The sequence below is a fragment of the Ovis canadensis genome, chromosome 13 (genome assembly GCF_042477335.2).
Source record: "Ovis canadensis isolate MfBH-ARS-UI-01 breed Bighorn chromosome 13, ARS-UI_OviCan_v2, whole genome shotgun sequence".
Lineage (NCBI taxonomy): Eukaryota > Metazoa > Chordata > Mammalia > Artiodactyla > Bovidae > Ovis > Ovis canadensis.
The window spans coordinates 45074086-45099416 of record NC_091257.1 but is presented as its reverse complement, the minus strand read 5'-3'; the positions used below and the strand labels follow the sequence as shown (position 1 = coordinate 45099416).

Below are 25331 nucleotides of genomic sequence, written 5' to 3'. Positions count from 1 at the left end.
TTTTAAAAATAAGCCAATGAATTCTTGGTTTCTTTAGGGCATTGAAAACATAAAAAATGAAATTGAAGATTCGAGTGAGCCTTTGATAGATCCTGTGTATGGACATGGCAGGTAATTGACTAAAATCTGTTATTTCCTCATATGGACTTTAGGTTTTAGGACTGATAATATGCACATAAGATAAAACACTACTGAGTCAGATAATTTTGTTTGTCGGTACTTAAGCTTAAAGTCTCTGAGTATGAGCAGTCTTAAGCTTTATACATTGCTTTTAGGTATGAAGTATTAACTTTCACTTTAGATCTATGTATGCACTGGGTTTATTGTAGCAAATAGTTTCTTTTAGGATGACAGTGGGAATATTTTAACAATGTTTGCTTGATAGTGCATTCATGAAATTTTCTAATAGATGAAGTTTGCTCACTTTAATTTAGAAATAAGTATACCCGTGTGTATTTGTAAATGTTTTCCCTGTTTGGGGGAAAAATTTTTTTTTTCTTTATTTTTCTCTGAGAAACCGTGCCTCTCAAGCTTTTTATAGCTATTTATGCAAAAAATTGATGACACAGTGACTGATTGTTAACTCACTCCAAAACATATTTCCTTTAGATCTTTCTGCCCCAGAGGTTAAATTCACATGTCTTGCATCAAACACAAAATAATAAAAATTATATATGTATTTTTAAGGTGATTATAAATAAATTAGCAGTCTAAGTATCATTTTTTTGATCTATTTAAATATGATGTCTTGAATAAAGTTGTTAAATTGATATGATTATATAGAACAACAAGCACCATTGTGGTGACACAGGAAGTGATACATTTAGCAAGGTTGTGTATAAAATGAGAACTGTAAGGTTTTTCTGTTTTTTAAACAACATAATTTAATGTAAAAAGTCATGATTTTATGCTTTGTCATAAGAATATTTTTTTTGAAAATTAGTGTATTCATACTTTAATTACTTTTTAATCTTTATTAATAGCCAAAGTTTAATTAACCTCCTGCTGACAGGACACGCTGTTTCTAATGTATGGGATGGTGATAGAGAATGCTCAGGAATGAGTAAGTGTATTTATTCTTTGTTGTGTTTATTTTGTTTATGATGAATATTCCACTAAAATACAGTTGATTGTTAATTCATCTGTTTAATGGCCTTGTGTTACTTAGAGGTTAAGATAAATGCTTTAGTATAGAGGAATCCTTTACAGTTTTCACAGCACTATAACGTGAAGAGCATAGACTTTGGAGGCTGACAAACTTGAGTTCAAATCCCAAGTATATGACTTGAGTCAAGTTACCTAAGCCTTTAGCTTTCTCTAATATAAAATTAGGATTATAGGACTAACTTGCTTAGAAAAAGTAATAGGTCTTTGTATATATGTAAAGTTAAAATGTTTTGTATATATGTAAAGTTAAAATGTATATAAAGTTTGTACATATCCAGTGATATCTGTCTGTAAGTCGAGAACACTATTGAATTTTGCTTAAAACTGAAAAATTATGAGTATCGCGATTTGGAGTATTTACTTTAAGAGTCTAGTGGTTTTTTTCCCTGTATTACTTTTAAGGTTTGTAATTTCCTTTAAAATGCTGGGTAAATTTAAGGTTGTCTGAGAATTTTAAACCACCATCACCTCCATCTCTGGTCTCAATTATTTCTTTCATATACCTTCATATGTTGCCAGGAACGTTGAAGTCAAGTACCTTTGGCCAATCCATCTAGTTAAGGAGAGCTGATATACAGCTCTGAAAAAGATTACCTGTAGCTTATTGTTATTTGGTCAGTTTGAATTCATTTATTTGTTCTTTCAACATACATTGAATAACTACCACATATTCAATCCTGCTAGTTAAAGGCATGTCAGACTCTCAAGTATGTAATCCTTGAAGTGTGTAATATAGAACAGAAATCATCATGACTCCTATAGTTCACAGGGAAGTTTAATTTTTCTCCTAAAATTGAATAAAACTGTCAACAAATGACAGAAGCAAATATTATGACTGAGAAAATAATAATTACTGCTTTCTGCTCCCATTTAAATGAATGAATCTTGATCTTAAATATTTAAATTTTCTCAAATTTTAGAAATACATAGAGTTAATAGAAACATAGAATATAATATTAGGGGGAAAAATCAGTAAAAATGAATGAATTTCAAAATTGATAAGTACCTTAACACCATCCAACCTTAACTATTTAAGAAATCTAAGAGGTACCCTTCCATCCTACATTAGCTAATGTATACAAAATTATCTCAGTGATGAGGTGAAAATGAGAACTTAGTTCAGGTGATTTCTGGTAAAGGTCAAAGTTCAAACAGTAAAATGCACTGACAAAAAAAGCAGTGAGGTGAACTTGCTCTATATTTTTGTAATTGAGCCCATCCTGTTCTTGAGCCCTCATTCTGATTGAGAGCTGAAAGTATTCAACCCTGCTAGTCAAAGGCAGGTCAGATTCCGAAGTCTTCCATAGGCTTTTCTTCATGCTATATATGGGTTGGCCAAAAAGTTCATTTGGGTTTTTCCATTACATCTTATGAAAAACTTTTTGGCCAACCCAATATTTACAGAATATTGGTCAGCTATCCAGTTGTTGATATGTACTAATTCATCCTTTTCTGTTTCTTGAAATACTAGCTTTCAAAGCTATTGTCTTGCAGTGTTTTTTGTTTTGAAGTGAAGTCACTCAGTTGTGTCCGACTCTTTGCGACCCCATTGATGGTAGCCTACCAGGCTCCGTGATCCATGGGATTTTCCAGGCAAGAATACTGGAATGGGCTGCCATTTCCTTTTCCAGGGGATCTTCCCAACCCAGGGATCGAACCTGGGTCTCCTGCATTGCAGACAGATGCTTTACCGTCTGAACCACTAGGGAAGCCCAGTTTTTTTTTTTTTAAGTATAGTTTAAATATCAAAACTAAGCAATGACTTTAAAATATTATCTTGGAAAAGAAAATAGACATGGTATATTTCTTACATTCTCCCTTAATTGTTATGAATGGTGACTTAAGGTTGAATCTGTTTTCATTCACCAAAATTAAAATGAAAATCCATACATTCATCCAGCATTTATTGGATATTTTTCTGTCTGACAACATGGGGGGAAAATTCTGATAAATGTATTATACAAAGAAAAATTATAATTAAAGAATTACTAGTTTTGCAAATCTTTAGGCAAGCTGCTTTACTTCTCTTGTCTGCAGTTTCCTTATTTATAACTCAGGGAGGTAATACCATCCTTAAAGAAATGTTAGATTATGAAGATTAAGATTAAATTTCTAAAATGCCTCAACCAGCCCATGGGAATACTTGGCCTTCCCTCAAAAGAGGAAAACAAGAACATGCACACAGATAATTATAATTCAAGGCAAAATGAACACAAGTTGAAGTAAAGTGTGATAGAAGTTCAAGGAAAGGAGGAAGCCTTTCCTACTCTGTTTGCCTTTGGACGAGTGGGGAGCCATTAAGTAGGAGTGGCCATTTTAATGAGGCCACATGGAAGGAGAGAGAGGGAAAAATAACAGGTTTGTGTCTAGAGACAGGGAGACAGACCAGTCTCATTAGAGCAGTGTATCTTAATCCCGACTATGCGTTGTCACTTAGGAAGCTTAAGAGTAAGTCAGTGCTCAGGCCCCAGCTGAGAACGAATAAACAAATTAGAATTTCTAGGTCGTGGGCTCTGGACATGATAATTTAAAAATTACCTGTACATAATTAGAATGTACAGCCAGATTTGAGGAGATAAAAGACTGAAGAAGACAGAAAAGATCATAAAGATAAGGTTGAGTAAGAAACCAGAGGATCTTGATACTGAGAAGTTTAAACCTTAGTTGTCAAGCATTAGGAAGAGAGTCATTGAAGGCATTTAAGCAGAGCAGTAACATAAGACAAAAGAACTTGAACCTGTCAGCTTGTATGCATAGGAATGGGACAGGATGACAGGTCACAAACTAGTCAATGGGTGGGAAGTAACAAGATGAAATAGGTGTGGCAAAGGAAGAGAAAGAGAGCTGCTAGGATTATGTACTTTGTGCCAAACAATATGTTTTGGATGTATATCTTCTCAACCTCAATTTATAGTTAAGAAAACCGAGGCTTAGGTCATTTGTAATTCACCCCACGTCCAACAGCAGGCGTCCATGGCTTCTGACCACAGCCCAGGCCTGTGCTCAGTCCACCATAGCATGTTCTCCTGCTGGACCCCTGCTTCTGTGAAAGAGCCTCCGGGAAAGTAGAATCTGTAGAACTCAGCTGTGAATTAGACGAATAAGAGTAAGGTACAAACCACCAATAGGTTTTCAAATGAAGTTTATTGAGTGAATGAATATGTGCAAGAAACATTATAGGAAGTCAGCTTTAAGTCACTGTTTGGGTCCAGAGAACGATTCTTGTCCTCAGGTATTTCATTTTCTTTAAAGGGCCATTAACAACTGTTGACACTTACTAAGAATGCTGATCCTGTGTGCCGCAGCTAAGACCTGGCACAGCCAAGTAAATAAATAAATAATAATAACAACAAAAAGCCCATTATCCAGCAGTGACAAGCATCATCTTAGCAATGCCAACCTCTGTTCTTAATATTTAATGATTCTCTTTCTTTTCTCCCATTTTACTCACTTCTTTTCTTAAAACTACTCTATGAAGGTCATAGAATAAAGGAAACTAAGGCACCAAATTAAGTATCTTATTTCATGCAAACAGAGCTGGAGTTTAAACCACAGTTGTCTGGTTCTCTTACAACCAGCATACTTAATCATCATGATAGCCTATTAAACCATACTTAATAGAGTTTTCAGTGTGAAAATAAATATATAAGATGATATAGAAGAATTTCATTTTATTTAATTTCACAATAGCCCTAAGAGGTAATTTTTTGCCTCATTTATAGAGAGAAGCAGAGATTGAGAATTTTATCCAAAGATTTTTTTGTGTGTGTGATACAGAGTTAAGTGAATGAGCCATGCTGAATCTCTCAATCAAGGAGAATGAGGACTAAGAATAGGCTATGAATTTAGCAGTTAATGAGGGCTTTCCCTTAAAAGAGCAACTGAGATAGAATCCATAGCATAAGGAATAAATATTTTAGGAATGTAGGCAAGGACATTTTGCTGGTGAAAGGATGGAAAGAGGGGAGTTCGTTGCCTGGTCATAAGACCAAGGGATGGTATACACCAGTTTTGTTTTAAGGGATAGAAGTCTCCTAAATTATCTGTTAGGAGGAAAACTGCTTTTAATAGAAGAGATAGTAAATGGAGTTGATAGTAACAGTGACGTTGGAAAGATACACAGTTCTTCTAAAACAAGAAGAAAGAATGTATTGAGAAAAGAAAAAGGCATTTTGAGGTATCAAATATTTAAATTGGAATAACTTTTGAGAGTTTGAATTTGTCCACTGACAATGAATGGACAAAGTTAGAGGCATGTAAAGGAGAAAGAGTTTACATCCACTGCTTTAAGAAGGAGTATAAAGATGAATTATGGAAGGAATGTGTAAATGTGCAATCAGAATTAAGAGCTGAGATGAAGTTTACATAGGATTATTTATTAGAGTGGATCCAACCAATAAAGGTTACAGTTAGGCTTCTGTTCTTTTTCTTTTTTTAAACTAATAGATTTATTGAGATATAATTCACATAATTTACACATCTGCCATTTAAAATGTATAGGTCACTGGTTTTTAATATGTTCTTGAGTTGTGCAGCCATCACCATATCAGTTTCAAAACATCTGTATCATCTCCAAAAGAACCCTTAAACCCGTAAGTAGTCACCTCAGCCACCATTAATCTGCTTTCTATCTCTGTTGATTTGCCTATTCTGGACATTTAATAGAATCATGTAATATATAAGCCTCTGTACCAGTTTATTTCACTTAGTGTAGTATTTTCAAGGTTCATCCATATTTTAGCATGAAAGAGCACTTCACTCCATTTTACTGAAAACTATTTCATTGTATAGCTTATAGCACATTTTCTCATTTTCTTTTTTCATTCATCAGTTGATGGACATTTGCTTTGTTTCCACTTGGCTGTGATGAGTGATGTGGTTAGTAACATTTATGTACAAATGTTAGTGAGAAGATGTTTTTATTTTTCTTTAGCATCTACCCAGGAGTGAAAATCCTGGGTCATATGATAACTGTTTATTTAACCTTTTGAGGAATACCTGTTAAACGTTCATATGCCAAATTACCTTTGGAAATTTGCTTTACCGACTGGAGAAGTATAAACTTACGCTTGCAGTGTGTAGTTTCTGTTTTTCTACATCCTAACCAGCACTCACAACTTTCACTCTTCAGTATTTTTGTCATCAGTTTATTGACACTTGGTAGCCTATTTTGATTCACATTTCCCTGATTGCTACTGAACCTGCACCTAATCATCTTTTCATATGTTTGCCAACTTTTAGTGTTTTCTTCTTCTGCTAATTGTCTGTCTTTTGGCATTTTAGAAGGAGAGGTTATTTTACCTGTAATTTCTAGGGGTACTTTATAAATTCTTAATTCTTTATGTATTAAATCTGTGTTGTAGATACTGTCTCTCAGCCATTTCTGTCTTCTTTAACTTTGCCACTGCTATCTTTTATATACCAAAGCTTTCATTTTTGATGAAATTAAATCATTTGATCTCTTCTTTTAGGGCTTCTGGGTTTTGCTTCTTTTGTTTACATTTTTTTCTTTGTATCCGTTCTGTGTTTTTCCCACCTCAAGGTTAAAGCTAGCACTGCCTAGTATTTTCTTAAAATGCTTTGGTAGGCTTTATTTCTTTTTAATGTTTATCCGGTTAACCCATCTGGGTTTTATTTATTCATGAGTGGTATGAGATAGGGATCTACCGTTTTACTTTTCCCCGAAGGATTACCTAATATCCCAATTCTAACTTCCCTAGTGGCTCAGATGGTAAAAAAATCTGCTTGCAATGCAGAAGACCTAGGTTCGATCCCTGGGTCGGTAAGATCCCCTGGAGAAAGGGCAAGCCACTCCAGTATTCTTGCCTGGAGAATTTCCAGAGATGTCTGGCAGGCTACAGTTCATGGGGTTGCAAAGAGTTGGACACTACTGAGGGACTAACACATACACACACACACACACACACACACACACACACACACGTTGCTAGATAAAATGCAGAGCTCCCAGTTAAATCTGAATTTCAAATAAGCAGTCCTTTTTAGCGGAAGTATGTTTTGTTTAGTATTTGGAGTATACTTATACTGAAAATTTTTATTTTGTATCTGAAATTCAAATATAACTGGGCATATTGTGTTCTTATTGGCTGAAATTGGCAACTCCGGCTAGATGCCAACTCCGTAGCAACCTGACTTCTCAGGAATATAACAACCAGTTAGTGGGTTTTTATAAAGCTCTTCACTTCAAAAATAGATTTCACAAAGTTCATGGCTCAAAGTGCATGTACCTTTACCTGTAAATGAGATGAATCAAGCTTTTTTTTGTATTTTTTAAAATTTTAGGTATTCTAGCATTCTTATTAAAAAAGCCCTCCCCCCTCCATTTTTAAACAACAGATTCTTTTTAAAATTTTCATTGGAGTATAGTTGCTTTACAGTGATGTTAGTTTCTGCTATATCATAATCAGCCGTACATATACGTGTATCCCCTGCTTTTTAGATTCCTTCTCATTTAGATCACCACAGAGCATCAAGCAGAGTTCCCTGTGCTATACCATAGGTTCTCATTAAGTTAGTTATCTATTTTATGCATAGTAGTGTATATGTCTATCCCAGTCTCTCAATTCATCCCACCCTCCTTCCCCCCGTTGTAACCATAAGTTTGTTCTCTACTTCTGTGTCTCTCGTTGTGCTTTCAGAAAAGACACAGGTGTACCATTTTTCTAGATTCCACATATATGCATTACTATATGATCTTTTTCTTTTTCTGACTGACTTCACTCTGTATGACAGACTCTGGTTCCATCCACGTCTCTGTAAATGGTACAGTTTCATTCGTTTCTGTGGCTGAGTAATATTCCATTATGTGTAGATTCTTTACTCAGTGACCTTACATAATTTCACCCCAGCTTATATTTTCAGCCATCGTGAACTTATCAATGCTTGAACAGAATCCTGCTACTTACCTTCATTTCTTCGTGCATGCTGTTCCTTGTGCCTGAAGACCTCTATCCCTCCCATCTCTGCTTGGCCAGCCCTTCAGCTGCCACTGCTTGTGCTGTCTCCAGGAGTCCCCGGAGTCCCACAACTGCTGGTCATCTGTCTGGTCTCTGAGCATTTTGCCTTCATCATACTTACCACATTCTACATTGTTGTTGGGGAGGGATTTGAGTTTTTTTTAATTGTAGTAAGAATGTTTAACATGAGTCTACCCCTGCAACGAAGTTTTAGAGTATGGTATTAATTATAGGTATGAGATTGTACAGCAAATCTTACTTGTCTTATATAACTGAAACTGAAACTCTTCTATCTGTAGAATAGCCTCTCCCCTTTTCCTCCTTCTCTAGCTCCTATCAACCACCATTCTACTTTCTGCTTCTCTGAGTTTGTTTTAGATACCTCATCTCAGTGGAATCATGCAGTGTTTCTTCTTCTATGACTGGCATATGTCAGTTAGCCTAAGGTCCTCACGGTTCATGTATGTGCACATATGATAAGATTTCCTTCTTTTGTAAGCCTGAATGGTAATCCTTTGCATGGATGTTGCACGCTTTCTTCATTCGTTGCTAGACATTTAGTTTGTCTGTTTCTCAGCTGTTGTGAACAGTGCAGCAGTGAACATGGGAATGTGGATATCTCTTTGAGATGCTCACTTCACTCTTTTCAATTAAATACACAGAGGTGGAACTGATGGATCATACAGTGGTTCTATTTTTAATTTTAGGGGGGAAACTCCATCCTGTTTTTCATGTTAGATTCCCACCAACAGTGAATAAGGATTCTACACATCCTCCACAACACTTATTTATAATCTTTTCTGTTTTTTGAGAATGGTTATCCTAACATTGTGGTTTTGATTTACTCCTCTCTGATGATTGGGGATGTTGATCTTCAGCATCTTTTCATATACTGTTGGCCATTTGTATGTATTCTTTAGAGAAATGTCTTAAGTCTTTAGCCCAGATTTTTTTGTTTAGCATTTTGTTTGGTTTGGGGAGTTACTTTTTTTTTTTTTAAAACAGTGAGTTTTCGGAATTTCTTATATGTTTTAGGTGTTAACCCCTCATCAGATACATAGTTTGCAGAGAGGTTCTTCTGTCTTCATACTCCAGGTGATACCTTTGTATTCCCACACTGTGCTTAACATTGTTCTTTTCAATACTTGGCCCTCAGGGTGTTTGTTAAATAAATATAGTGCAGGTATGTGCTTTCCAAGTCAATATCAAGTTTGAAAGGCCTAACAAGGACTTCTGTAGACACCCTGACAGTAGTGAGAAGTGATAGTTGGGAGCAGAAAAGGGTATAGAGAAGCAAACTCGTGAATATATGAAACTCTACACTTTGATACAGTCTGACTGACTGAACACAAAGGTGGATAGACACTTAATCATGGTTAGTCTTAATTGCTAGGCTAAAAACAAGAATAAAATTCTGAAATATAATGACAGAATTATTAGAATTTTCTGCAAACTTAAACAGATTTCTTGGAGACTTAGTGAGAAAAGTGTAGTTAGTGTAACTAAATTCTTTAAATTTTAATATGTGAGAATAGTATGTCTTCACTGTAATTATAACATGGTACAATAATAAATATTATTAATGATGCACTTTAGCTATCAAAATAAGATAAAAATTTTAAGTACATAGGAGTGATACATTTTAAAAATATTACCATTCAAACAACATGGCTAAACATGTGATTACTGACTGCATCTGAATAATTCATTATTCAAGAGTTTTGAAAGCTGATTTGGTGTATTTAGTAGCATGATATTATAGATATAGTATTCCAGACATCTGTAAGGAAATAGGTGATGTAGTAATCAAGTCATAACACTAGGTGGTGGTAGGTGATTTTAGAAATTAAAATGTGAAACTGTTTTTTCAGTTTAGTTCAGTTCAGTCGCTCAGTCGTGTCCGACTCTTTGCGACTCCATGAATCGCAGCACGCCAGGCCTCCCTGTCCATCACCAACTCCCGGAGTTCACTCAGACTCACGTCCATCAAGTCAGTGATGCCATCCAGCCATCTCATCCTCTGTCGTCCCCTTCTTCTCCTGCCCCCAATCCCTCCCAGCATCACAGTCTTTTCCACCGAGTCAACTCTTCACATGAGGTGGCCAAAGTACTGGAGTTTCAGCTTTAGCATCATTCCTTCCAAAGAAATCCCAGGGCTGATTTCCTTCAGAATGGACTGGTTGGATCTCCTTGCAGTCCAAGGGACTCCCAAGAGTCTTCTCCAACACCACAGTTCAAAAGCATCAGTTCTTCGGCACTCAGCCTTCTTCACAGTCCAACTCTCACATCCATACATGACCACAGGAAAAACCATAACCTTGACTAGACGGACCTTTGTTGGCAAAGTAATGTCTCTGCTCTTCAGTATGCTATCTACGCTGGTCATAACTTTTCTTCCAAGGAGTAAGCGTCTTTTCATTTCATGGCTGCAGTCACCATCTGCAGTGATTTTGGAGCCCCCCAAAATAAAGTCTGCCACTGTTTCTACTGTTTCCCCATCTATTTCCCATGAAGTGATGGGACCGGATGCCATGATCTTTGTTTTTTGAATGTTGAGCTTTAAGCCAACTTTTTCACTCTCCTCTTTCACTTTCATCAAGATGTATTATTTGAGCTTGAGAATATTTAGCAGAGAAGGCAACGGCAACCCACTCCAGTACTCTTGCCTGGAAAATCCCATGGACTGGGAGCCTGGTAGGCTGCAGTCCATGGGATCGCGAAGAGTCGGACACGACTGAACGACTTCACTTTCACTTTTCACTTTCATGCATTGGAGAAGGAAATGGCAGCCCACTCCAGTGTTCTTGCCTGGAGAATCCCAGGGATGGCGGAGCCTGGTGGGCTGCCGTCTATGGGGTCGCACAGAGTCGGACATGACTGAAGCGACTTAGCAGCAGAGAATATTTAGTATTCCTTAATTTTAAGAATGAAGAGGAAGAAAAAGTTTGAAAGGCTGTGGGGTACCATCTCTTCCTATCTGGGTTGCTCACCCTCACTTTCTCTTTTTGATCTGAATGCTATGCCAATGATTTTCAGATTTCTTGGTCTCATGACCTTTATACTATTAAACATTATTGAGGATCCAAAAAAGCTTTTGCTTACTTGGTTTATAAGAAAATAATCACTGTTTTTTGGGTTGTTAAAAATTAAGACAGAGAAATAAGTCTAAAAGGAACTTAGACATCCCTGAGAATTCTAAGCAAAACTTGGAAACTAGCTATGTCTCTTCTGTGCCTGTAAGAAGCTAGTGAAAAATACAAACTATGTGTATACATGTCTTCCATTAATTTTGAATTTACAAAAATTAAAGCTTAAACAACCAACTCTTGGTTTACACCATCTAGATATTGTGCTTAATATTTACAATAAAGCAAATAAGTTGATATTATTACATTAATTGATAAAAACATGATATCCTACTGGAAAATGGACGATACATAACCAAATAGTAAAAAGGATGTAGAATTATATATATGTTGTGTTTATAGTGGATATAATTTTTAACTAGAAAAAAGATTCTTTTTAGAAATATGTATGGTCCCAAATTAGTATTACAAGTTCATTTCAGTTGCTCAGTCGTGTGCGACTCTTTCCGACTCCATGAATCGCAGCACACCAGGCCTCCCTGTTCATCACCAACTCCCGGAGTTCACTCAGACTCACGTCCATCGAGTCAGTGATGCCATCCAGCCATCTCATCCTCTGTCGTCCCCTTCTCCTCCTGCCCCCAATCCCTCCCAGCATCAAAGTCTTTTCCAGTGAGTCAACTCTTCACATGAGGTGGCCAAAAGTACTGGAGTTTCAGCTTTAGCATCATTCCTTCCAAAGAAATCCCAGGGCTGATTTCCTTCAGAATGGACTGGTTGGATCTCCTTGCAGTCCAAGGGACTCTCAAGAGTCTTCTCCAACACCACAGTTCAAAAGCATCAATTCTTCGGCACTCAGCCTTCTTCACAGTCCAACTCTCACATCCATACATGACCACTGGGAAAACCATAGCCTTGACTAGACAGACCTTAGTCGGCAAAGTAATGTCTCTGCTTTTAAATATACTATCTAGGTTGGTCATAACTTTTCTTCCAATGAATAAGTGTCTTATAGTTTCATGGCTGCAGTCACCATCTGCAGTGATTTTGGAGCCCAAAAAAATAAAGTCTGACACTGTTTCCACTGTTTCCCCATCTCTTTCCCATGAAGTGATGGGACCGGATGCCAAAACCGGTAGACCATTCAGGCATGACCTAAATCAAATCCCTTATGATTGGAAGTGAAAAATAGATTTAAGGGCCTAGATCTGATAGATAAGAGTGCCTGATGAACTATGGAATGAGGTTCGTGACATTGTACAGGAGACAGGGATCAAGACCATCCCCATGGAAAAGAAATGCAAAAAAAATAATTACAAATTACTGTTACCCAAATTACTATTATCCTGATACTTAATGTACGTTAGCTGAAAGCTGTAGTCTATGAAAAGACTTTATTACCATTACAGTTACATTTCTGATGTGGAATAGTCTGTCTTTTCATTTTCTTTGCTTTTTTTGCTCTTTCTTATCCATTTCCATGATCATGTTGGTGATTCCCTAAAGCTTTGCATCCAGTTCTGACCTTTTTTTCTGTGTTCCTGAACCTTACTTCTAGTAATGTACCCATCTCTCTCTAGAAGTCCTCAAGGTCACTCAATTCGACTTGTCTAAAACTAAACTCATGCTCTCTCTTCATACCACTTTAGAACCTAATTCTTTATTCTCTCTCTCTCAGTCAGTCACCATTTATCAGGTTCCCCAGGCTAGAAACCTTTGTAAGGAAGCTTTGACAAATTTTTCACCCCTTGAATACATTGATTTTTCATACTTCTTTGCCATTTCTTCTCTTTAAATTTTCTTCTTATCCTCTTCTTGGCCTGGAAAATTCCTACATATGCTTCAGGATTCAACTCAGATGTTAACACTTGCATATACCTACCCTAACACAGTAAACAGATGCCCTTAACACCACTGTAAGGTGTGTGTGTTCATCTAAATAAAGAGCACAGGTTTTCTCATCTATCTCCTTTGGTAAGCTCTTAGCCTTTGTAAGGGTTTCTCTTGTAGCTCAGTGGGTAAAGAATCTGCCTGCAATGCAGGAGGCGTGGGTTCGATCCCTGGCTTGGAAGATCCCCTGATGAAGGAAACGGTAACCCACTCCAGTATTCTTGCCTGGAGAATCCCATGGACAGAGGAGCCTGGTGGACTACAGCCCATCAGGTTGCAAAAAGTCAGACACGACTGAGTGACTAACACTAGGCTTTGTAAACCAGGTACTGTGTTCTGTTCTTCATCATTTCCCCAGTCTTAAGCTGCTGCGTGTGTTTATTTAGAGGAGAAAGGGATGATATCAAATGGCTATCAAAAGTTAACATTGAATATAAAGTTTTATAAATGCATTTAATGTACATATAAAGGCTCTATTACCTAATCTAATGGTATTTTGTAATGAACAGGACTATCATGATGACTTGATGTGATCTCTTAACAGTAAATATATGCTAGACTTTTAAAGTACAATTTTGGGTGAAAGTAAACATTTTGGTGTAGAATATATATATATGTATGTGTACAAATGTATTTATATTGAAGTGCTTTTCAGATCTGTATGCTAATGCATTGCTGACTTTCTTGTTGCAGAACTTCTTGGTATACATGAACAAGCTGCTGTAGGATTCTTAACCCTCATGGAAGCTTTAAGATACTGTAAGGTAAGTTGATTTTTAAGGTACTTCGAATGATTTTTATTCTCTTGTCCCCTGTTACAGAGAGCATTTTTCTCCTATGACAGCATATTTTACTTCACTGCTGATAGTGTATACTCTCAATTCCTTTTTCATCACCCTTTCTGAACTGACAGGCTTATCAAGGATAGAGTTAAGCTGGCCAATCATGCTGAGTTTCCTATTTTTTTAGGCTCATTCCTTTTGAGGGTCAGAGGCAGAACCCACTTTGAAATAATTTATAAAAACAGATATCCATTATTGAATATAAATAAAGTTTTTTATAAACTGAGGGGAGAGAATATCCTATTTGATCTTCCATACTAACAGTATGGTTCACTGAAACAACTGGTAATAAATATTTTGTCAGGCATAGTAAAACAATTTGTTAAATGCCCGAAATTCCAACTTTTGTCTATTTCATCTGAAAAATGATTTCACACTGAAAGAAGAAAGACCTAAGCATTTCACAGCATAGGAGCTGCCATGAAGCTCTCATTTTTTGATATGTATCTCATCACTTTTCCTGCATAGTCTGAAATTACTATGGATATTCCAAATAGTTTTAAATGGAGTTTAAATCATTAATGATTTGCATTTAATAAAATGTTCTGATTTTGGAAAAAGAAGTAGATCTCCTCTTCTTTTCCAGTTTAGAATGGTGGTTTCATAGCAGTGGTTCGAAAGGTGGTGATTATTTTTAGTAACAGTCCTTGCCTGCCTGCCTGCTTCCCCTTCCTCATCCTCCTCCCCCTCCCTCCCTCTCCTTCCTCTGTTTCCTTTCTTTTTTACCAGACAACATTCGTCTTTCGTGACGACACTTGCACAGGGATGGTATGGGCATGATGATCAGATGATTTCATCCTGCCTTTACTCATTAATAGTAATTGTGCTGTCAAACAGTAGTAACTCTTACATTTTTAGTGACTTTAATTACACAAGCTAAAGCTATTCTGAGGCAGTCTAGCGACCAGGGAATAAAGCTGTGTCTCCTCCCCAACACACCCACAAACAACCATTCCTATTCCAAAAAGTGTGACTGTGTATGCACATAAAAAAATGGTGACTGGATAGAGTTAATGGGTGTTAATTAGCTTGATTGTGGTGATCTTTTTACAGTATATACATGTATCAAAACATCAAGTTGTCTACCTTAAATATATTTAGTTTTTGTATGTCAAAGATATTTCAGTGAAGCTGTTTTCTAAAAAGTGCCTGGAGTGTGTTTTGCAGGAAGATAGAGAGTGAAGGTGATAATGTTCTGAAATCTTCACCCTGTGGCCTTAAGGCCCTGATGGTCTAGATTCTCTGTCCTCCAGCCACACTGTCTCCTGTCAGTTCTTCATACATGCCAAGCCCTTACTTCCCTGGGTTGGGAAGATCCCCTGGAGAAGGAAATGGCAACCCACTCCAGTTTTCTTGCCGGGAAATCCCATGGACAGAGGGACCTAGGTGGGCTACAGTCCATGGGATCGCAGAGAGTCAGTCATGACTTAGCTACTAAACAACAGACAACAAGCCCGTACCTGATGAATCTTTATACTTCTTTCATTTCTGCCTGGAATACTGCAGCTGAATGGATCACTCCTTTCTCCTTCAAGCCCTAACTCAGAAGGTACCTCAAAGGCCTTTTCCTGGACCATTTCCCACTGACTCTTTTTCACATTATTTTGTAGGAATAATCACTTTATCTTTTTTTTTTAATCTTGAATTTTTCTGTTGTCCTTAATGGAATATTAACTCTATGAAAGCAGTCCCATTGTCTTTCTGGGTACATATTAGATGCTCAGTAAACATTTGTTGAATGAATGAGCAGACAGTTTCACCAGAATGGTGAGCTCTTCTAAATACATGCATTTGCTTTTCTTTTAACTGTTAGGTAGAACAGAGGAATGTTTGTTTTCTGCCTACGATCATAGTGGGAAGTCATTAGCTGCTGTATATTCTCCTGTTACCCCAGTATTACTGCCTTAGTACTACCCTAGTATTACCTGTCTAGTGTTGTAGCAGTAATTGTGGTGTTTTCTAGGGTTTAAAAGATATTTCTTATGGTAGGATACAGCACACAGATGCTCAGATAGATGAAAGGCAGAACACTTTTGTTACTTAACATCTCTAAACAAGAGAAAGCTCCAAGACAGGAAGAGAAGGAGACCTGTGGACAAGGCACCAGTAGGCTGCAGCCCTGAGGGGCAGCTTCCTATGGGAACTGGGGTGGAGTTGGCTGAGGGGCCGTGCAACCCATGCCTGGCCCCGCTGTGGGCTGGCTGGTTTGAATAGATTCAGTGGGCTCTGGGCTTGGGAGTTGTCCTTGTTGTCTGGTACCGGGCTCCAGGGCAATTAGGGCCATGCATGGTGGCCTGGAGGGTGGGAGACGTATCAGGGAGGTTTGGACTTTGTCAGCTGCCTTTTTTAAAGGAAGCTGACCAGCCCCTAGTGAGGACCTCGAAACTACGTGAAGACAAGTATTTAAAAAGGAAGAAAGATAAAACTCTTACACTGTGGTGCTCATCTGTATATAATTATAGCTGTCCTTCTGAAAATATATATATACTTGGAATTATATACTTTTTATCAAACATTTAGAGAAACAGCAGTAAGGAAATAATTGTGTTGTTAATGGATTTTGTGAGTCTGAACATTTTCCTTTTCTTTGATAGTGTAGCAAATTGCCCTTTAGAGTTAAAATGATCCATTTCATATTACGTTTATCATACGCACTCATTAAGACAAAGGAAACAGTCTCTCTCATGGGCTCTCTGGCTCTCTTTCTCTCCCCCTATCTCCATGTGTGCATGTGTCTATCAGACTGTACTGAGATGAAAGGTTGACTCCGAATGCTTTGGGGTGTGCACTTCAAAAAAAAAAAAATAGAACTCCAATGCCGTAAAATTCACCATTTTAAAGTGGGGTTTTTTGTGTGTATTCACAAGCCTCTGCCATCATGACCACTATCTATGTCAATACATTTCCTCACTCCGAGAAGATCCTCTACACCCTTTAGCTGTCACTTCCTCATTCCTTGCCAGCCCCTGGCGCCTTTTTGTGTCTGAAGCTTTGCCTCTTCTGGATAGTTCATCTAAATGGAATCATACAGTATGTGGCCTTTCGTGTCTGGCTTCTTCTTTCACTTAGCATAATGTTTCCATTGTTCATTCCTGTGTATTAGTACTTCTTTTTTATGACCAAATAATATTCTTTTATATGATTTATCAATTTATATCAATTTTGTTTTTCTCTTTAGTAGTTGATGGACATTTAAATTGTTTCTGATTTTTGACTCTTATGAATAATACTGCTATAAACATTAATATATAATATTAACATAATAATGTATAATACTACTGTGAACATTAGTGTTTTGTGGACATGGTTCTATTTCTCTTGGGGGTGTACCCAGGAATGAAATTACTTGATCATGTGGTATCTACATAAGTTTTGGAGGAACTGGCAAACTGTTTTCCAAAGTGGGTGCACTATTTATGGCCTTTCGATTTATTTATTTTTATTATTACAAAACACTGCATGAGTTCAGCACTCATTTACCCTTTGATCCCACTGTATATGCTTTTATCCTCATTTTTTTACTTCTACCTTAACTAAACACACACACACGCCTACACACGAATACATGCACACTTTTTCTAGAAGAGGAATTAAACGATGTCTGAACTTCCCATCACAAGAGGCAGCATGATGTAATGGAGAGCTGCCACATTATGTGTCAGAAAACATGAGTTTTAATTCTGACTCTATACTAGTTAGCTGTTTGAATTCAGACCAGGCACTGATCCTGTGTGTCTTCTGGTTTCCTTATGTAGAATGGAAGGACTTGGCCGAAAACCTCTAAAATCCCTCGATTCTGAATCTTTGCTAAGCTTTGTCTTCTCCTTTGCCCTTTTGCTGTTATCTTCTCTGTTGTCCTCAGATCACCCTTCCTCCTCTACTGGTTGGTCATTGCGATTAGCACATCCAGCTCATGTCTCCCATCACAGGTCAAAAGATAGTTTTACTATCCCACTGCCCTCCTAATGATCACAATAAATTTCAAAGGTGGTTGAAAGCAGGACACCATAGCGAGGCTTTTGGCTGCCTAGTGATGAATAGTTGACCCTGACTGTTGCAAGTAGCCACTTGGGATTTCCCAGCTCCAGTGGGGGTTGGGGCATGGGTGAAGGTCTTTGTGAGAAAAGAAAACCCAGCAAATGTTATTGGTAAGGTTACTTGTTTTTTAAGAGTCCTTGTCCATCTAACAGTGTGAATGACTGATGTGAACATGGTCAGATTTCACAAGTCAGTTTTTAACCTGTTGAATTTTAAGCTTGCTTTTTCTCTGTCACACAAAAATGATACCCTTAAATTTTCGGTGCTGTTGCTTTTATAGGTTAAGTGTGTAACCTTGAAGGCAGGCTATAAGGTACAACTTTTTAATATATTTTAGAATTAATATTGTGTAACTTTGAGTTTACTTCCTGCCATAGTCAAGTGAAAGATTCTTTAATATTCCTAGATGGAAGTATATATTTTGCTTTAGAGAGATTATTATATTGCTCTAGGTTCTTTAAAGACAAGATGTTCTTAAGGCTTTTTCTCTTATTTATTCATGTAGCTACTCACTCGTTAATTTATGATTATTTTCCTGATAAAGTAATTACCATCAGATTTATAGTTTTAGAGTTTGAAGTACCAAGCTGAAATTCTAGAAGTGGCCATTTTATCTAGGATCTTCAGTGAAACATGAGAATGATTCTTAGGGTTACACTAATTTCTTTTTTGCTTTGTTAAATCTGTATTATTATTATTCTGGTGGAAAGATGCAGTATAAGCTTTGCCCTGACAGTCTTTATAACACTCATTTTTACATTTAGCATTTGACCTTTATGGGTAAGGCATTCTGGCATAATCCATTATTCCATTTAAATATGAATTAGGCACTTTAGTGATGCTTCAAGGATTTGCTGGTAAATACTTAACAGGCAATATAAAATTTTCATTTTCTTATTTTACTACCTTTGTTCTAGGTTGGCTCTTACTTGAAATCTCCAAAATTCCCTATTTGGATTGTTGGCAGTGAAACTCACCTCACCGTATTTTTTGCCAAGGTATGCTTTGCAAGATCTCTTGTTGTTGTTGTTGTTGTTGTTAAGTTTGACATCAGACAAACAGGTAATATTACGTCCATATTTAGTTTAAATCTTTTATACAGAGTTCAGTGGATTGTTTCAAAATCTAAAAAGGCGATACTAAAGATCGTACTGCTTCCATGATTGTCCTGCTCTAGCTTTGGAGTCATTTCAGTCAAGTCTGTCATGATTTAGTTATAATTTCTTTATCTTTACCAACTATACAAGTTTGACTTCTGATTTTTTTTAGAAATCACTGTGTTATGATGAAAATAATTGAAATTAAATGTTTTGAGTTACTGTTTTCTAGAGGATAAAAATTGAATTTATGTGATATAAAATAGTTTTAGTTACAACATCTAGGAAAATATTTTGAAATTTATTAATAGTTCAATGATTTAGAAGTCAGTTGCTCTTTCAGAATGGAATATTTCCACAGTTTTAGTATATATAGTATAACAATATTGAACTAGGTTAAATACATTTGAATGTGTTTAAAATGTTTGCCCCCAGAAAACTGTTGCTAAATCAAAGGTTTTATAATCTTTCTCTTTCCACAATTGAGTGGTTTAGAGCTTTGAATTCAGAAGCCTTTGTTAGCATCCCAGCCTTGCCACTTCCTAACATGGCTCAGCCTCTTCGCCCATGTCTTTAAAATAGGGTTTAGTAATAGGATCTTGTTCTTAGGATTGTTGTCAGGCTTAAATATAAAACATTTAGCAGAACCTAGTACATGTTAAATGCCCAGTAAATCTTAGCTGTCATCGTCATCATCATCATCATTGCCTTTTTCATTATTCTGGTATGCCTGTGTAGACGTGCTAGATGTTGGACTAAAAGGAGAAAATAAATAATTCTATTTTTGATGTTTTTTAATCCTGTTGCACTTTGCTGATTACTCAGCGTGCTCTTTCAGCTTGTACTTGTTACTGTTTTTTATTTGTGTCTGTTGTAAGAAGTATGAATTATATAAATTGTACTAAAGACTAAAGTGACAGTGTGAGTTTTAGTGGATCTGTTTCATTATTTATTACTGTATTTACTTTTATTGTGCTGGCAAACATCCAGCAAGTGGGTTTAGTGGCAGATACAGGCTTAACCTTTCCTTACAGGGAAAGCTATAAATACAGTTGAAAAGTACAGGCCTTACTGATTTGTTGTATTTCATCTGACAGCTTTTGCTGTTCATTTCCTCCTGAAGTAGAGAGGAGGAAGTCAAAAGCAAGTGTAACCTGCAGAAACTAAACACCTAATTCCCTGACTGAAGATTTCATCATTTGACTAATTTTAGTGTCAAGTGTTATAAATTTCCAGAAAAGGAAATCAGTTCCAGTTCACATACAGAAATGTGTTATCAAGCCAATTATTAATTATTTTTATCACAGCCCTATTCTTTAGCATTAGGAAAACTATTAAATTCTATGAAATATAAAAGATAAAATGTGTTTTTTAATTTTAACTTTTTATTTTGTATTGGAGTATATAGCTGATTAACAATGTTGTGATAGTTTCAGGGGTGCAGCAAAGGGACTCAGCCATATATATACATGTATCCATTCTCCCTCAAACTCCCCTCCCATCCAGGCTGCCTCATAGCATTGAGCAGAGTTTCCTATGGACCTACAGAGTTTCCTGTAGGACCAAGGCCCTACAGTAGGACCTTGAAGATAAAACTGTTTTAAATCTTAAATTTTATGAGTGATATTTAAGCAATGATTTTGTTGTCAAAACAGCAGAAAAGATTTCATGGGAGATTAATACAAGCAACAGTGTCAGTTGAGCTATGTAACAGTGCAGACATTCTGTTTTCAAGCATTGATAATAGGTATGTCGAGAGTGTCATGGGAGTATGCACCCTTCTGTGAAATACACACTGCCCCCTACCTGTCCTGGTTTGCTTCATTGTTCCCAATGAAGTTCCCTTCGTTGTTCCCAAGATGCACAATTGTTCCTCTTAGGCCTTTTGCTTGATTCCTGGTCAGTAGTGAGCCTTGTGTAGGGCAGGGACTCTCACTGATTTTCTTATCCACAGACCTCAGCCACATGCAGTGAAAAGTTGAATTGGAGCCATGAGGTACATACATAGAGAAAAAACAGAGACCTTGCAACACCAGTTGCATGTAGGCCTCAAAACACACTCAGTGTACACTGTGGAAATCAGTCAAGACTTTTAAATGTTTGTTTGTTTTTGGCTGCATTGGGTCTTCGTTGCTGCATGTTGGCTTTTTCTAGTTGGGATGAGTTGGGGTCACCCTTTGTTGGGGTACGCCAGCTTCTCATTGCAGTGGCTTCTCTTGTTGTGGAGCACAGGCTCAATAGTTGAGGCGCATGGGCTTAGTTGCCCCACAGCATGTGGGATCTTCCTGGATCAGGGATTCAACCCATGTCCCCTGCATTGGCAGGTGGATTCTTAACCCACTGCACCACCAGGGAAGTCCAGTCAAGGTTTTTAAATCTGTCTTCATTTATATGCATCCTCAAAACTACTAATAATCCTAATAGGAAAGTGCATGTAAATTTAAAGTGGTTATAGAAGTTTATGTTAAGATTTTAGGTTCTTCTGCTGTTATAAATTATAAAATTTGTATATTTCAAATACCTTATCTCGCTTTTAGAACTCTTAAATTGTGTGCTAATTGTTTTGACAGTTACCTCTGTGTAGTTTAGTCGCTCAGTCATGTCCGACTCTTTGCGACCTCATGGACTGCAGGACTCCAGGCTTCCCTGTCCATCAACGTATAGGGAATTCATTAGTTTCATGAATAAAGCCTTTGCACAAATTTTCCACATTTAGGTCCCAGTGACATTTATATCTTCTAAAAATGTTTTTTCATGACTCATTCTGAAGCTTCTTAAAAGCATGGGTACTTCTTTTTCAGTGAATTTTAGAGCAATTGAATTTGGATTGCTTGCGCATGGTATCTTTAAACATGTAAAGAATTTTTCCCTTTGAAATAAACTGTTACAAAGCTGGAAGAACATGTAAATGGTAAATGACATTAATAATGTGCTCAGTCTCTGTTGTGTCCTACTCCTTGCAACCCCATGGACTGCAGCCCGCCAGCTCCTCTCTCCATGGGGATTCTCCAGGCAAGAATACTGGAGTCGGTTACCATGCCCTCTTCCAGGGGATCTTCCCAACCTAGGGATGGAACGAACCCAGGTCTCCTGCATTATAGGTAGATTCTTTACCATCTGAGCCACCAGGGAAGTCCAGTATTAATAATACTTGATAATATTTACTGGGTTCAAATTTAAATTTTTCAAAATTTTATTCATGTAGCGTTTGCCATTTAGATAATATTGTAAACTTTGTTGGTTTTTACATTACAGTAAGATCTGTTATTTGGTCACACTTTCTTGGATATTTATATATTTGAGTAAGTGATTTTGGCAGTGAATTTATTTTTGTAATTATTTTTTATTTGTTTTTGGTAGGTTTACCCACTCGTATGTTTCTGACCTGAACAATTTCCCCTATCTCTCCCTCCCCCAAAACTTAAAGTGAATATTGATACCTTTTTCTACAAAACTTGTGTGTTTGTCAGGAAAAGTATTTTGTGTATGCTGCCTTCTTTGTACTGATTATAATGAAATATTTAAAAAGCATGTTTTAAGGTCATGATTTTAAAGGCAGTCTATAATTTGGCATTATGTTGGGTTGGCCAGAAAGTTCGATAGGGTTTTCCATAAGCTGTTACAGGAAACCCAAATGAATTTTTTGGCCAACACAATAAAATGCCTTTGAAAAGCAATAGACTTTCTCATGTGACTTATACACTGGAAGTGATTATAGTTGCAGTTCTCTTCATTTATGTATGTACCCATTTCTTACATATTTACAGGGTTTATTTACTATGCGCCTGGCATTGTGCAAGGTGCTGTGAATACAGTGGTGAGGAAAAAATAGATTAGGCGCCTGTTATGGATGTGTGCATTCTCATGGAGGAGGCATTAATCAAAGAGTCACACTTAAAAAATTAAAGCTGTGATGGGTGCTGACAAAGCACAGGTCTCTAAAGGTGGATTAGAGGAAGATTAGGGATGTCTCCTTGAGAAATTGATGTTGAAAATGAGCCCTGAGGCATCAGTAAAATTAAGCTGCAGGGAGAGGGAAAAAAGCAGTTCCTACAAGGGAAATAGTTGGAGCAAGCAAATTACTGCAGAAGAAAGGACTGTGGTGCGAACAGCTGAGAGAAGAAGGGGAGCCCTGAGACTTGGAGGTGCGGGCAGGAGGAAGCTGCAAAGGCAGACAGCCTGTGCGGCTCTCTTCTAAGAGTAAGGGCAGCCGCGAGAGTTTAAAAGTCGGCATTGGGAGGAGTTTGAGGGAGAGATAGGAAGGAAGGGAACAGGACTAAAAGTACATTTTGAAAAAAATCACTCTGGCTAACTGTAGAAAGCAGACATTGAAGGGTAGCCTAGGGATTAGATAAACAAGACTCCTGTAGTCTTCCTGGTGAGCAAAGGGTAGTTTGATCCAAGGTAACAACTGTAGACATGGATAGAAGTACAGCTGACCTTTGAACAACATGGGTTTGAACTGATTTTACATAGATTTTTTTTCATTAGTAAATGCTACACAATTTCTGGTTGGGTGGATCTCCAGTTGGTTGAATCTGTGGATACAAAACCACAGATACAGAGGAACTGTGAATACACAGGGCCAATTATAAGTTTCCTGTGAGTTTTTGACTGTGCTGAGCGTCCGTGTCCCCAACCCCTGCATTGTTCAAGGATCAACTGTATATAAATTTGAGAGATTTATTCCTGAGTTGACAGAACTTGGTGATAGATTGAGATAGGTGAGGAGTGAGAAGTCTAATGAGATCTGTGTGGTTTTTTTTTGTTTTTTGTTTTTTGGTTTTTTTTTTGAGATGTGTGTTTTTAATTAGACCGTAGACCCTCAGAAAACTCCACAGCTTTGTGCTTGTCGAATGCACCTACTCATGATTAAGGCCATTTATTTTTCTTTGGCTACATTGACAAGGTCAAGATATAGCAGTGAAACGGCCCAGCCAAAATAACTCCACAGTGAGGTTTACAAGGCCTGCCCACACAGACAGTGCTTTTTAGTCTCTCACATATTAAAAGACCACCAAGGATCATGAGACATTTGAGAAATGTTAATGTGAAGAACAGAAATCAGAACAAATAGGGAAAAGGAGCTCACAAGATTAGAGACAGTGTAGGACAGTGAAGGCATCAAAAGAAAATTTTAAAAAACCAAGAACCATAAGAGAATTTGTGATGAATTCCATGAAACTGTGGAAGCCGTGAGGAAAGGACATTTGAAGGACAGAAGAGAAACCGGAAACTTCCTGAAAGAGCTGAAAGACAGATTGGAGAATGCCTGCCCTAGGTCGTGGCAGTAGCTTCCTGACGACCGTGCTGTGGCCCTTCATGGAGCCTAATAGCTTCTCAGTTCAGCAATAGAATGAGCCCATTACATGGAGTCGCTTCATGTCACTGGCTCCCTTTTCACTAAGAGTAGAAGCCAGTGTCCTTAGAGTGACCCCCCTCGGCCCTTCCTCGGCTCATCAGACTCCCCATCACCCTGTAAGCGCGTTTCTTGCTCCTCTCCCCTCCTGCCCTGCTTGGCCACAGTGGCTTTTCCTGTACCTCCCAACGGGAAGCAAGCCCTCCACCCCTGCTCTTGCCTTTAGGATCTTGAGCAGACGTCTGTATCGAGGATTCCTCCCTACCTTCATGTCGTGCATGGCAATCCGAGCGCAGGCTGGAAAAGAATCTCCAGACAGAGCATTTCAGAAGGGAGTGATTTTATTATTAAGAACAAAGAGCTGAGATAATGAGGGCACTGTGAGCACAGCGGGCTGACCACCTGGCAGATCAGGGAGAGCTGACTTAGAACTGTGGGCCTGTTCAAGAGAAAGCTGACCCCTTTCGTGGATTAGTAGTCAATTTCTATAGCCTCAAGACAAAATTCTTGCTGAAAGGGTGGCATTAGGTGATTGGTTAGGGTGCTATAGGCTGAGGACTCAAGTGGGCATTTTTACCTAATACGGAGTCAGGGAACTGGCTGGTAAGGATGTGGGAACTCATGGCAATGGTTGCTATGGGGCTCAGTCAGTTCTGGGAGATGACCTTGGTGGGGGACTCTGTGGCCTTAGTACAAGGCCTCACACCTGTGACCTTGGTATGGAACTCTATACTTCAGATCAGGATTCAAGTCTTAGTTTCTTAGTGAGGCCTTCCCTGGGACCCTTTATAAAAATCTCAGTCCCTCCTCCCTTTTCATTAACAGTCTCTCCCCCACTTATTTTCAAAATAGATATTTTTTAATTGAGGTAAAAT

The 25331-nt window shown here is 37.6% G+C and overlaps 1 protein-coding gene across 4 annotated transcripts in view; it reads left to right on the top strand.

The window, feature by feature from the left end:
• Nucleotides 1-25331, top strand: part of MINDY3 (MINDY lysine 48 deubiquitinase 3) — an 82259-nt gene that overhangs the window by 25031 nt on the left and 31897 nt on the right. For all 4 annotated transcript variants that reach the window (XM_069547572.1, XM_069547574.1, XM_069547573.1 and 1 more), the window contains 4 exons: nucleotides 38-111; nucleotides 984-1063; nucleotides 13814-13884; nucleotides 18918-18998. In XM_069547572.1, coding sequence (XP_069403673.1) covers nucleotides 38-111; nucleotides 984-1063; nucleotides 13814-13884; nucleotides 18918-18998 — 306 coding nt within the window. The remainder of the gene's footprint in view (nucleotides 1-37; nucleotides 112-983; nucleotides 1064-13813; nucleotides 13885-18917; nucleotides 18999-25331) is intronic.